Source organism: Drosophila virilis, chromosome 3 (assembly GCF_030788295.1).
Source record: "Drosophila virilis strain 15010-1051.87 chromosome 3, Dvir_AGI_RSII-ME, whole genome shotgun sequence".
In the NCBI taxonomy this organism is placed as follows: Eukaryota; Metazoa; Arthropoda; class Insecta; order Diptera; family Drosophilidae; genus Drosophila; species Drosophila virilis.
In genome coordinates, this window is record NC_091545.1 from 15,140,051 (window position 1) to 15,152,521 (window position 12,471).

The 12,471-nt window shown below is 42.9% G+C and overlaps 3 protein-coding genes across 5 annotated transcripts; 2 read left to right on the forward strand and 1 right to left on the reverse strand.

The window, feature by feature from the left end:
• Nucleotide 1: 1 nt before the first annotated feature.
• Nucleotides 2-9,532, reverse strand: Ltn1 (E3 ubiquitin-protein ligase listerin). Of its 3 annotated transcripts, none has more exons than XM_070208026.1 (16): nucleotides 9,295-9,431; nucleotides 8,454-9,232; nucleotides 8,216-8,395; nucleotides 7,086-8,127; nucleotides 5,469-6,788; nucleotides 5,181-5,413; nucleotides 4,941-5,124; nucleotides 4,606-4,881; nucleotides 4,105-4,545; nucleotides 3,915-4,026; nucleotides 2,117-2,328; nucleotides 1,453-1,644; nucleotides 1,226-1,393; nucleotides 908-1,159; nucleotides 353-855; nucleotides 2-292 (listed from the first exon to the last, which is right to left on the reverse strand). In XM_070208026.1, the coding sequence occupies exons 1-14, from the start codon at nucleotides 9,340-9,342 to the stop codon at nucleotides 1,100-1,102; spliced, it is 5,247 nt and encodes a 1,748-aa protein (XP_070064127.1). In that variant the 5' UTR covers nucleotides 9,343-9,431; the 3' UTR covers nucleotides 2-292; nucleotides 353-855; nucleotides 908-1,099. The 3 variants fall into 3 exon arrangements, with proteins under 3 accessions (XP_070064127.1, XP_032290317.1, XP_032290315.1); XM_032434426.2 differs by having other exon boundaries at nucleotides 353-433; nucleotides 497-1,159; XM_032434424.2 differs by having other exon boundaries at nucleotides 353-1,159; nucleotides 9,295-9,532.
• Nucleotides 2,453-4,103, forward strand: Rcd7 (Reduction in Cnn dots 7). Its single transcript, XM_002047500.4, has 2 exons — nucleotides 2,453-3,365; nucleotides 3,566-4,103. The coding sequence occupies exons 1-2, from the start codon at nucleotides 2,510-2,512 to the stop codon at nucleotides 3,886-3,888; spliced, it is 1,179 nt and encodes a 392-aa protein (XP_002047536.1). The 5' UTR covers nucleotides 2,453-2,509; the 3' UTR covers nucleotides 3,889-4,103.
• A 110-nt stretch (nucleotides 9,533-9,642) lies between the features above and the next one.
• Nucleotides 9,643-11,991, forward strand: LOC6622162 (nucleolar protein 11). Its single transcript, XM_002047501.4, has 4 exons — nucleotides 9,643-9,848; nucleotides 9,909-10,073; nucleotides 10,127-10,490; nucleotides 10,549-11,991. The coding sequence occupies exons 1-4, from the start codon at nucleotides 9,717-9,719 to the stop codon at nucleotides 11,910-11,912; spliced, it is 2,025 nt and encodes a 674-aa protein (XP_002047537.1). The 5' UTR covers nucleotides 9,643-9,716; the 3' UTR covers nucleotides 11,913-11,991.
• The last annotated feature ends 480 nt before the right edge of the window (nucleotides 11,992-12,471 follow it).

The following is a 12,471-nucleotide window of genomic DNA, read 5'->3' on the forward strand; positions in this document are numbered from 1 at the left end:
GTTTATTGTGACTGCAATTTATTATGTTGAAAAACGTTATATTGTTTTAAAATGATAAAAACCGACTATCGCAAAGTATTCAATATGGCCCCTCAACGATGGAAAAATGGGATCAGACACATTTTGGCTTAGTTCAAATGTTGAGTAGGCACTTGGAAACATGCTATTTATTGCGCTTAACCGGTGGTTTTGGATTCACAGAAGTTTTTTTGTTCAAAAACTTATCGTATGTATGTTGTTCCTCCGACAGCATAGCCAGAATGAGCTCTGCATGATCCTCAGGAATGTGATTCTTTAAAGGCACACAGAATATTATAACAAGCGGCAGATTACGACGAGAAGACCAACTTACCTCAGAGTCCGGGAGGCGCTCGAACTGTTCCGTCACCATTTTCAACATAGTGTCAGTTATCGCGGCAATAGATTCGTTTTCCTTTTCAGTTGATTCAATTGCTGAATTTGTATCCTTTGGATCACCCAATTTATGAGTACTCACTTTGCTAACACTCGATTCTGATGGCTGTATATCCTTTAACTCGTTGGCCAGAATGTTGATGTGGTCCATATTGAGCTGGTTAATGGGACGCATATCACTGCCCACCTCACGTTGGCAAAATGGACAATTGCCGATGATCTTCATCTGCTTTGCCATGATTATTGTAAAATTATCACACAAATTTTTTGAAGAAATGTATACAGTTCCGTTCGGTTTTTGCTCTGAACGTGTCAAGTGTCGAGAATAATATGATTGAATATGATATTTGAAAGGAACGCCTGCTGAGAATATGTTTTGTTGGCTACTAGGTTTTTTTCTGATTTTTATGCCACATTTGTCTGTGCCCAATTTTTAGAAATCTTTAAGAATTGGCATCAGTCATAATATTTGTTAAAGCATTACGTTACTTACATAGAACTCAATTAACAAAACATTTTTTTTTTTTTAATAATAATCTAATGATTTAAACCTATTGCGAATTTATTGTTATTATGCACTGATTTACAGGTAGGGCCCAAAAATTTAAACTATTGACTATCGGCAAAGCTTTTTTTGTGCCTAGATTAATACGTGCCGCCAAACTAAAGCAATGAAGTAGATTTTTCAGAAGACATTGCGGCAAATTGGACAGGTGGATTTGCTGCTCGTCGTGAACCATTTGTACTGTGTAAATTGTTGGAATAATATATTAGTAAAGGCTCCAATATATTTAATGCTTGCTGAGCTCACCAAACACGGCCCGTGGAATTTCTTTTTGCATGTCTTGCACGTCAATTTAGGTAACTGGCAGGTGTCCTGGTGTATAACCGTATAACAAACATAACATTCCTCCACGCCCTCAAATTTCTTATCCAGATTGTTTTTCCACAGCGTAAGACCGTCATTAATGGTGCCATTCTAATGAGTAAACATTATGAGTACCAATATTGAGTAAATAATACAAATGAAGCTCTCACCTGATGAGTCAAAAAGATGGTCAGCTGCATGCCAACGTTACGTGAGGTGGCGCGTCCGCCAATTTGCTTGCCGCATTCAACTTTAACAGCGCCAAGCGGATAATTGGGCGCCAGGGTAATGACGAGCTCCATGCGTGCTTCATCAATGGCATAGACGGCCAAAACCTCTCGAGTGGATGTGTGGACTGTCACCTAAAAATGAATGGCAAAAGAAAATTTGAATGATCATGATCTTAGTGATCCATGAATATTGCAATAAAAATGTTCATGTCAAGTTAAATCAAAATAGCAAAAAAAACGAAGAGGCAAGATTGCAGACCCTGCTCAACTCAGTGCGATCAAGAATACATATACATTTACGCTGTGGAACTGGACATACCTTCTTAAATGCAACGTTTCATTTAAGTTGTATTTTTTAAACTAAGTAGCCCTTGTTACTTTGTACTTTAGGCGGATATTTTGTTTACATTTGCGTTTTATGTATAGATCGTAATCGAAAGTTTAACAAAGTTTTTGCGCAACATGGTACCACTTGAGATATTTCGGGCCTTTGTTATAATAGTGCTACTCATTTGCATTATTGTAGTTTTTGTGATGCGCATGTGCATCGAGGAGACCGTTTAAAGAGAGACTAAACAAAGACCAGAAAGGAACGGCTACCCACCTGCATATTTTCATGTTTTTCCTTGCGATTGACGATTGCCTTCAGCTCCTCGCTGCATATCAGTGCGCTAACGTAATTGGTCGTCAGATTGTCCACAAAGTTCTTCTGCCTGGACGGGCTGGTGTTCCACCATTTGCGCACCACGGCTGGCAACTTGCGCAACACCTCCGTATACAGATGGCATGCATACCGCTCCAGTGGGAGTTGAGGATCTGTTCGAGTACAAGGAGAATCAGTTAAAGAAATGCTATGTGATATTAGCAGGCCATTACAAACAAAATCAACACTAAGCATACACAAAAACACACCTCATATTTTCTTAGTACATTTTGTTTGTGATCATTTTGTTGTGTTGTTCGTTTCGTAAAATAACTTTCAATTTTTATTTCAATAATGGATAAAAAACCATTGAACTTCTATCAGATCGCCAGCGAGGCGCCAGCTCGCGAATTAAAGCTGGAGGGCGAAAAGTCCGTGGCGGACGCAATCAACTTTACAAAAATGCCAAGTGATTTGCCGCCATCTCGTGGGCCTCAGGAAACGGGCATCACAGTGGCAGATGAGCTGAACGCGCGCCTAGCCATGGTCCAGTTGCGACCGGATCGCGCCAAGCGCATTAAACGATTGGTCAAATCGGAAATACCGGAGCCGCAACATATGTATAAGTTCTTTTGCGTTTGCCCGCGCTATCATCCATGCTATGTGCCCTGCCAGCACACCGGGCAAATCATCATCGACCGTGATATGCTAAAGCGGGAGGAGCACACATGCTTTTTGGCTACACCCAAAAAGAATTTCCTGTCGCCGCAGCGACTCAGGCAACCGCGCTACATCACCAAGAAAATCTATGTGCCCATCTGTACAGCTCGCATGGAACGTTTGGCAAATCCGCATCCACTGCGTGTCAAGGATACGTTTAAAAGTTTCAAGCACATTCTCTCGCAACGGCATATTGCAGCCCTGCAACAACAATTAAAACCGAAGCCACCAGTCGAAGCGATGACCATGGAAAAGGCAATGGAGTATTTGGAGGAGGAAATGCGACAGCGTCGCGCTCAAAGGCAGAAGCACAAAAAGCGCTGCAGTGGGCTCAAAAAGCTCATTATTGAGCGTCAACGCAAGCAGATGATGAAAATTGTTTGCGTACTCTTTGAGGAGATGAAGGATTTCCTCCTGAACGATCAGTTCATAATTGACGAGCAGTCGCCTCTATCTGCTGTTATATTGGAGCGGATCAAGGAGTTCACCGGTAAGTTAAAAAGGCTACCACAGATCTTAATGAATAATAATAATAATAGGACAGAAAGATTAGTTTGCTTAGAAACAGACGGACAAGACCATATTGACTCCGCTGTTGGTACTGAGTACAAATGTACCTAGTTTTTAGATCAGACGCCCCCATGCTCAACTGCAAAACGAGTATAATTAACCGCATTTCTAATTTCGCAGAACAAGAATTCTATACCACAAGCAACTTGCGCGACTATCAACGCATTTTGGCCAATAATCTGACCGTTTGGATAAACAAGTTCATATCGAACTTGAATATATACATGGCACCACAACAAGTACCCCTGGCACGTTCGATGCACGCGGATAATGATGAAACGTTCGTGCCTGTTACTGATTACATTTCGTTGTCGGAAGAAGCGGGCGAAGAAATGGTGGATGATTATGATTTCGGCATGTCAGAACTAGAGACCTATGGCGAAGATTATTTGCGAGAAGCCCTGGGTGAAAACCTGCCCTCGGAAGAGACGCTTATCAATTAAATAATGCATATAGGTGAATCACCTACCCTTCAGTTGAGACCAGCTAAGCTCCTTGTAGACACCATTGCTATGCACCTTGGCGCTATGATTTTTCAATATATCCACCGGCATCGCGCGAAAGAGAAAGTGTAGAAAATTCTATGAAGTGTACACGAAAATTTTAAGTTTGTTAGACCCAAATCAAAAGTAAAACCGTTGTGGTATATAAAAACTTACCTCCTCATAATGATTCTCGTTCAGCCAGCTGGTGTAGACAGAGCGCAATGCAACTGGTGACTTGGCGCAGGTATTTATAATACAGTCCCATAATAGCAAATAGCTAAAGGCATCGTGTCTCTCGATTGGCTCTAAATCCTCTAGTTCGGTGACCTTAAAACTGAACTCATCCAAATACTTACGTATGAGCGAATCATAGCGATTCAAATAATCCTCAAATCGATTGAGAAAGTGCCACTTAGCGATCGTTGAAGAGGCAGCTTCAATATCTTCGCTTTCTTTTTCATTCAGCGCAATGTCGTCGGCCACAAACTGGGGCGTTAACTGGCGCAGAGCATGAACTGCATTCAGACGCACGCAATGCTGTGAGCTGTGAAGCTGTTTGAGCAGAAAATTGCATAAATGATCCAGGGATAACTTTGAGTTTGGCACTTTACAGAACTACGGAAAAGATATCAATTTAAAATGTGTTATCGTTTAGTTAGCAATTGGCTAAGCTACCCCGTAAATAAAGCTGTAGTCCAGCACTTCGAGCGCGGGCATTAGACTCTCCATCAAAGCCTCGTAGCACACGCGAAATTCTGGTTGCACACCTGCCTCATGAGTGAGTTTATAATATGATTTAAAGAGCACCACATTGACCATCCTGGCAAAGAGGCTCTCCCACTCATCGATCACATTCTTAAGTAGCTCCGTTGAGCTCTTTTGCTTCTCCGAGCGTATGAAACTATTGAGCGAAGCGAACAGTTGAAACACAGCCACAACGAAAAACGAAGTCTGTGAATATATAAATGCGTTAATTGATCTCTAAAAGCATTACTACATTTAAATTATACCTTTGGATCGCTGTAATACACTATAGACTTGGAAACAGTGAGCATCCAAGAGCCAAGACCAATGCTTATCGTATCCCAGTTCTTAATGTTTAGTTCATGGGGAAAGCGTTGCAAGATTTCATTTAGCAGCTTAATTATTTCCACGGTATTTAGCACTTCTTCATATGGTTGATTTATTAACTCCCTAAAAGAAAATTTGTATTAAAATTAATTATTATATTAGAGTTAGAATCAACCTACACATTATAATGCAGCAGCTCTTTTTTCGCATTTTGCTGTTCACCAACGCGGGTTAGGAACTGCAATGCCGAAGTAATAAAGTTTCGATCCGTTTTCTGATTTTGATCAGATTGAAAGTTATTGAGTAGTAAACAACGATAGACTGCTGCCTTCGTCCACCAATCAGTAGGTTCCGTGCGCATGACGGCGCTATTCCAGTTAAGTGACCGTTGCGAGAGTTTCGGAAGCAAGTGCTAAAAGGGACAGCGCTTTAGAAAATGGTAAATTAAATAATAATAAATTGCTCACCTGCAGTGTCATCACATATGCATTGACCGCGCCTTGCGATAAAAGCATCTCGCCAAGAGCCTCATGCAGTAGAATTGCGGCGTTTTCCTCAAAGGGCGCATATTGGTCTGTGTAAATCAGATAACCCAACAGGCGACAGCTTATGACGCTATTTTGTTTTAAAGCTGCCTGTTCCAGCCGCTGCTTAATGATGCCCACCAACTCACTGCTGTTGCCCATGAAGCTGCGCACCTGTTCGGATAGACTCAGCGCCAGCTCTTCACAAGCTCCATCCACTTTAAAGCTGACCTCCAGCCAGGCATCTGCAGCACCAGCCACCTGCATGCACTGCAGTACCTCCAAAATTAAGCACTCGCTCCACTGCTTGAGCAGATTGGCATTGGGATCACAGTAGTCTTCGGTTAGCTCATCTTCGCCTTCGTTGGACTGTTGCGGTAGCTGCGGATTATCAACACGGCAAACCAGCTTGCAGATTGTGGCAAAATTCAAAGCCGCGCGTCTTAGCAGCGGCAGAATTTTAAGTTCGTCAAAGGCTGCACTTTCGAACGGTACACCAGCGCTTTTCGAAGAGTACAGCGTATCCAGGTACACACAATGCTGCTCGAATTGCAACACACTGTCAGCTGTTTTCACTTCAGAGCTTAGCAGCGCCACCATAGTCTCGTCAATGCGCGATAAACGCTCGACCTCATCTGCAATGTTCTCCGTAGAGCAAATGACAAATTTGGCCATAGCCTCAGCCATGCCATCCAGGCTGCTGGCGTTCAGCTCAGTATTCAGGGCCAGTTCCTCCACAATTAGTGCACAACTTTTCAGAAGCTCATCGTTGATTTCAATGTCTTTGCTGGAGAGCGCATCCTGCCAGCAGGTAGTTATCTCCCACAGCGTATCCTCCGACAGATAGTCGCTAGCTGGTTGCTCTAAGCTAAACTTGTACAACCTTAAAAAGACCTGCTGTCGCACTGCCAGCGAAGAGTTCTCCTTGCTGCATATGACGGGCATTATCTGTGCTATAAAACTGCCACACACCTCAACCATATCGCTGGCTGTTGTTTCCTCTAGCGGCACACACATGGCTAGCAGTATTTTATCGACGGTCGCCGTATTAATAAGAATATCACCCGTGTCCGTTTGAAAGAAGCATTTATGCAACAAGTTCAATTTATCGCGATTGTTATCCACAACAACTTCCTCGGCAATGCGTGTGATAATAGTACAGGTGTCTGGGCTGGCGAGCATTTGGCGCACGGCAGGCTCTGTGCACAGCGGATACGAGAGCAGACGGTGCAGCAAAAGATTTTGTACGCGTTGTTGTTTTATCTACAAGTTAGTAATAGTAATAGAAAATTAGTTTTCAGCTGATATTTGCACTCCCTTTTAGCACTTCTTGAGTTAATAAAAAATCCTATTGAAGCCTTATTTCAGAGAAAGTTGGAAAGGAAACAGAGAGTTGCCGAGTTAAGATGACCCGAAGATTGCGATTGAGTAAAAGTAACGCTTATTATTTCTAGCTGTCTCTTCCTAAAATGTCCCCTCTGCAATTCTCACGAGTTATTGATAGCAGCTGTTTATCTAATGATTAAGATTAGTTTTGCTAAATAATCGGACTTTTCTTACCTTCAATAGCGTGTCAGCAATGTACTCAAAGCGCGGCTCCGGCTCTAGCAGGGAAAGAATCTCAAAGAGTATTTCTACCACCGACTCGCTGGCATCGTCATTTAATTTTCCCAAAAGCGTCACAAATTTATCCAGCGTTGCACGCAGTTCACCTTGATCTGTCAGACTTTTGTAGAATTCGGCATCTGTGAACATTTTAGTCAGCGTGCGCACCTGACTTATGAACCGAGCGGAGTTGCTGCTGCTGCTCGCTTTGTCCAGGCAAATGCGTACCAATTTTACCACAAGCTGTTTGAGCTCTTTTTGTATGAAGGCGGCTGCGTCGTGCACTTTTCTGGTGGGCGTTGATTGTTGCGAAGCCGTGCCAAGATTGATTTCCTCGTCTGCCTCCACGAACTTGACGCACTGCGTTTCCAAGCTGGGATTTGCCACATGCAGATCCTGCACCAGCAGCAGCACATGGGACAGCAGCTGCTCATTGACATCTTCCAATCCAAGATCTTGTGTGACCAGCTCAAAGATGCGCGTCCAGAACTTGTTCAGTAATTTAACATACAAGGAGCAGGAGCTTTTGTCGACAACATTATTGCACTCACGATCCCAGAAAGCAACCAATGCTGAGGCTTGTTGGAAAAAGTACTTGACATGGGTACTCTCACTACGCAGCAGGTTCCCAATTGGCTCCAATAGCTGCTGTTCCAGGAGCTGCAAGCCGAACTCCTCTATTGCATCAGTACGCTGCGGATTGTTGTTGACCTGTTGCAGTATAAAGCGCAAACATTCAAAGTACGCATTGTGCATGATCGAGGTGTCCGATTTGGATAGTGGTGGCTCATGCGGACCCACGATGGCAGCTTTTAGATCATCGAAAAAGCGCTGATAGAACTCATAAATATCCAAGTCTTGCAAGCTGGCCTGAGTAATTTTGGACAGGAACGGGAGCAGATTCGGACAAATGGCATGAGCATTTCGATTGAAGGCATTGCGCAGCAGTGATGAGAGTTTCGGCAGCAGTGCCTTGCGAATATTGAGCGGAGAATACCTGAAATGGCAAAATATTTCTATAAATAAAAGAATGCAAATGCAAAATAAAACATAACAGAGTTGTTTGCTCTCTTCTCTCATCATACCAATCCTCATAGTTGTTTTGCAGCAGCAGCACGCAGCCCCAAACGTGGGGAGCCACCAGAGGATCAGCGTCGTCGATGAATTGAAAACTGGTTGTAATTAGTTGCGATTTTTGGGGTATAAGCACTTCCAGCAGATTGGGGCATTGTAGCACATGATAGATACAGTCAAACCAAGCGGCTCTACAATGCGCAATAAATAATGTTATATAATTGTTTACCATTTTTTTATGTTAATTACTTTATGGCCGACAGCTTGTGCTTGGCAAAGGTCCAGAACTTATGATGCGCTAGCAGCGTTGTCAATCCCTGCTTTAGCTGCTCTTGATCCTCCGCCTGCGACGTTTGCTCGATGAAAAATGACAAGACTTTAAAGCTGCCAATGACGACACGCTGATACTTTTGCTCTGCTTCCTCCGGTTTTAGACTTTTGCCTATGGAAAGCGTCGCAGGCGTGTGGAAGGTCAAATTCCGCGTGCAATACTCAATTATTTCACTCTGACAATGCAGGCAGACCTCGCCAGTGCGTGCAAAAGTCTCCCGAAAAGAATTGCTAGCAATGCTTGCTGCGGGCGCATAGCTGTCATATCGACTGGCCAGCCAAACGGGCACCAGTTGCTTGAGATACGGCGCCATGGCGCGCTTGCATTTGGAGACAAGCAGCTGCAGCACCAGCTGCGTTTGTTCACGCACCGAGTGCTCAACGTCGTTGGCCAGATTATGATAAAATTTTGGCCACAGTGGCAAAATGTTTTTGAGTGCATCCAAATCGGATTCTGTTATGTATTCGTGCAACTCCTGGAGCGCCTTTTTCTTTGTCATTGGATCCTTTTTGGATAGCTTGCGCAGTATTATTTGTGTCTGAGGGCTGATGCTGGCATCGAATGTCTCTGGCATTTGTTCGGCGCTGGCAAAGCCAGGAGCAAAGGGCACCAAGTTGCCATCGGCTTGAGCCGAGAAGCCAACAAAAATGGGCGTTGTAGTGCCCAGCAGTTCCGCGGAGCGGCTGCTGCTCGATGGCTAGCAAGATAACAACAAAATAAATTAGTCATCAAGTGTTTTGGCATGGGTTTAATGCTTACCTTTGCATTGTTTTTGGTGCGAGGCGCTTGTTTCGTTTTTCCACCCATTCTAACACGTTGAAGTAAGTTAGCAATGTGACCGCATGTGTGCAAGTGCAAAAAACTTCTCAACGCACACGGTAGTAAGACTAAAACAGCTGTTTAGTATTTTTACATTAGCATAATTTTGTTAATTACGCTCAATCAAGCATGAACAATTAAATGCACTTATCACAATATTATTTTGATTAAAAATCAACTGCACTCTTCACTTTTGTCTAATTTATCCATAGCCATCAAAGTTATCATAAGAAAATCTATCGATATTGGTATAGAAATATCGATAGTGGCGGCAAATAGTCGGTTCGATAGTATCTCATCACAATTTACCCGCACGTGTTGCATTGTTTTGATTGGGCTTATATTGTTTAAATTTATTTAAAATGTCTAAATTCCTATCATATTACAATCTATTTCCTATACCGGATCCCAAAGAGTTTCTGGGCATGGCTGCGGACAAAGAAAGGGGAAATGTAATCACTACGCTGGCTCGCAATGTTGTTGTTATCTTAAATGTAAGTTTCAATGTGTTTCAAACATTACCACTACAATTTCTAATATGCCAAGGACTGTAGATTAGCACTCAAAAGCAGCTGCACAGTTGGTCTATGCCAGAAAAGTTGTCAGCAAAAGTGATATATGATCCAAACAGTCAGAAATACGTTGGCGTGTTCGGCAACCACTCGATTCGTCTCTGGGATGTGGACACGCCCGATGTGACCAAGTGCAAAAAACTAAAGGTAATGTACTTCGCATGAATTATTGATATTTTATTAACTGCCCCGGCCCACAGTTTCAAAAGAGCATTGGTCATGTGGTACACACAGACCAGGAAGCACTCGTTTTGTATAGCGATGGCTACTGCCAGACGCTTTCAAAGGCTTTGGAATCGCGCAAAAACCAAAGGGAGGACTCCGCGGAGCAGTTGGCGCTTGCTGCCAGCAAAACTTTGAGCAAGCCAACAGTTCATACACTATCAGAGGGACAGAGAGTGCTCACTTATTTTGAAGAAAAACATGCAACGGGTGAATTTTGCCTCGTTAGGCGCTCCCTGTCCAATAGCAGTAAGCGCTCATATCCACTTAAGAGAGAGGCGGTCCGCCTAACAGGCCATGCTGTCGTTGAAGGCGACACAGGTCCCCAACTAATGACAATTTGTGGGTAACACAACTATTGCTTATTGTGCAAAAATCTAATATCAAATGTATTTAACAGGGTCTGACAAGCGCATTTTCATGCTAAATCTGGCTGAGCGTTCGCACGAATCTGGACCCGGTCAATTTGTATCAATGCTCGCTGAACTGAACGTGGAAAGCAAATTGTCGGTATACGGACTGTCACGCAACTTTGCGGCAATATACGGCGCCAACTATGGCCAAGAAGGCGCCTCACTGCTTGTATATAACACACAGTTCAAGGTGGTTAATGCCAAGCAATACTTTAAAGTGTACTTGGACTTCTCGCGATTATGGGCGCGCGATGAACACATTCTACTGGCCATGGGTCAGAACATTGCCGCTGTGCGCTATCGCATGAATGACGAACTTCTGATTGATATGCTGGGCTCACAGCTTCACGAAACACATTTGACGCCCATCGAGCTAGATCATATTAATGAAGAGGAATCACTGGAAGCCGCAATCAAATTTGGGGGAAACAGTCGTTCTTACAACACTTTGAAGCAGACCAAACAGTCAAAACAACCGTTAACAGATCTGCCACCTGCAGATGGTAAAACTGTGGCATTCGAGTCACCCGAAATCTCAGAGCGCGAATTAAACGAGGTCATCAAACATCATGTGGATGGTGAGCTAATGCAAGTTGTCCATGGTCTGGAGGATGTTAATATTACGCTTATGAGCAACTTTTACGATGAGGGCCCACAGAATTTGGCAGTACAATCTATTGTAAGACAACTAGAGCGCAGCGGAGCTGGTGAACTGGAGATAACAGAGAAGCTTTTAACATTGTTTATTAAAACCCAAAATACGGAGCATGTTCTGATGTGTGTGCGGCGTTACACGAACATCTCAGAGCACATGCTGGCCTGGTGTTTGCGCTACGCTCTGGACAACACTCCAACTGCTGCCACCAATGGTGAAGCTACAGATGATAAAGTGGCCGAGCCAGCAACAGTTAATGATGAGCTACTTAATGCCGTGCTTGCCTGCAGCTTCAATTCTGTTGCGATTGAGAAGCATCTGAAGCAGCGTCTAGAATTGTCACATATCCAGCGTTTGCTGCGTCATTTATATGTACTAGCCACTGCACCAAATGTGTTGCTCGAGGAGCGTCCCAACCAAAATAACGCCTCCCTGGGCAATACGCCCACAGAGCTGCAAGCGTTTCAATGGCTGAGCGCATTGTTAACCTCGCATATTACATTGTTAACCATCTCTAAAGATGAAGAACTGATGGCGGTGCTAACGCAATGGTCGGAACTTTTTCAGATATATAAGAGTACTCTGGATCCATTAGCGATGGTGGTTCCTCTGCTGACCAACATTATTGAACGACATCAGCTTAAAGACCCGTACCCCACCATGTGGTATGGCATTGAGAAGGTCAAGCTTTACTAACCAGCTCATAAAAGAATTCTGTTCTTAACAAAATTTGTTGTTAGTCATAAGCTTAATAAATGTAGAGCTAACGCCCATATATGTTTTATTTAATTTGCAAACGAACTGTGCAGATCTTATAAGCGTTAGACTTCAATAAATATTTAATGATAAGGCATAGATAGCAGATGATAGAAAAGACCGCAAAAGGGACGCATATTAAAATAGTTTAAGCATATTGATTTACTATAAATATTCTCGGAACGTACAAATTATACATTCAACTTAATTAAAAATCAAAAATACAATACAATGAGACACAGCTTGTGCCCTAGGAAATCAGAAAAAAACTTTTTGATAATATAGATATAGAAAGGTCAAATTATATCAACACATTTTTAGATCTGAGCAGATTATAATCAGCTTAAGGAGAATGTACACCCCAATTTTCATCTATGAAGCTTTTTTTAAAGCTTTTTTATAATTTTACAAACCAAAAGGGCTTGTAAAATTCGAGGTTTAATTAAAAGAATATGTTCGAATATGATTAACTTAAGCGCTTAATCAGCTTTCACATAAA

Excerpts from the sequence above, each read along its gene's own strand:
- Rcd7 (XM_002047500.4), top strand. The coding sequence starts at position 2,510 with ATGGATAAAAAACCATTGAACTTCTATCAGATCGCCAGCGAGGCGCCA. Across the intron at positions 3,366-3,565 it reads GCGGATCAAGGAGTTCACCG|AACAAGAATTCTATACCACA; the intron begins GTAAGTTAAAAA and ends CTAATTTCGCAG.
- Ltn1 (XM_032434424.2), bottom strand. The coding sequence starts at position 9,342 with ATGGGTGGAAAAACGAAACAAGCGCCTCGCACCAAAAACAATGCAAAG. Across the intron at positions 5,125-5,180 it reads GAGCTGCTGCATTATAATGT|GGAGTTAATAAATCAACCAT; the intron begins GTAGGTTGATTC and ends ATTTTCTTTTAG. Across the intron at positions 1,160-1,225 it reads AATTCCACGGGCCGTGTTTG|TACAAATGGTTCACGACGAG; the intron begins GTGAGCTCAGCA and ends CAATTTACACAG.
- LOC6622162 (XM_002047501.4), top strand. The coding sequence starts at position 9,717 with ATGTCTAAATTCCTATCATATTACAATCTATTTCCTATACCGGATCCC. Across the intron at positions 10,074-10,126 it reads CCAAGTGCAAAAAACTAAAG|TTTCAAAAGAGCATTGGTCA; the intron begins GTAATGTACTTC and ends CCCGGCCCACAG. Across the intron at positions 10,491-10,548 it reads TCCCCAACTAATGACAATTT|GGTCTGACAAGCGCATTTTC; the intron begins GTGGGTAACACA and ends TGTATTTAACAG.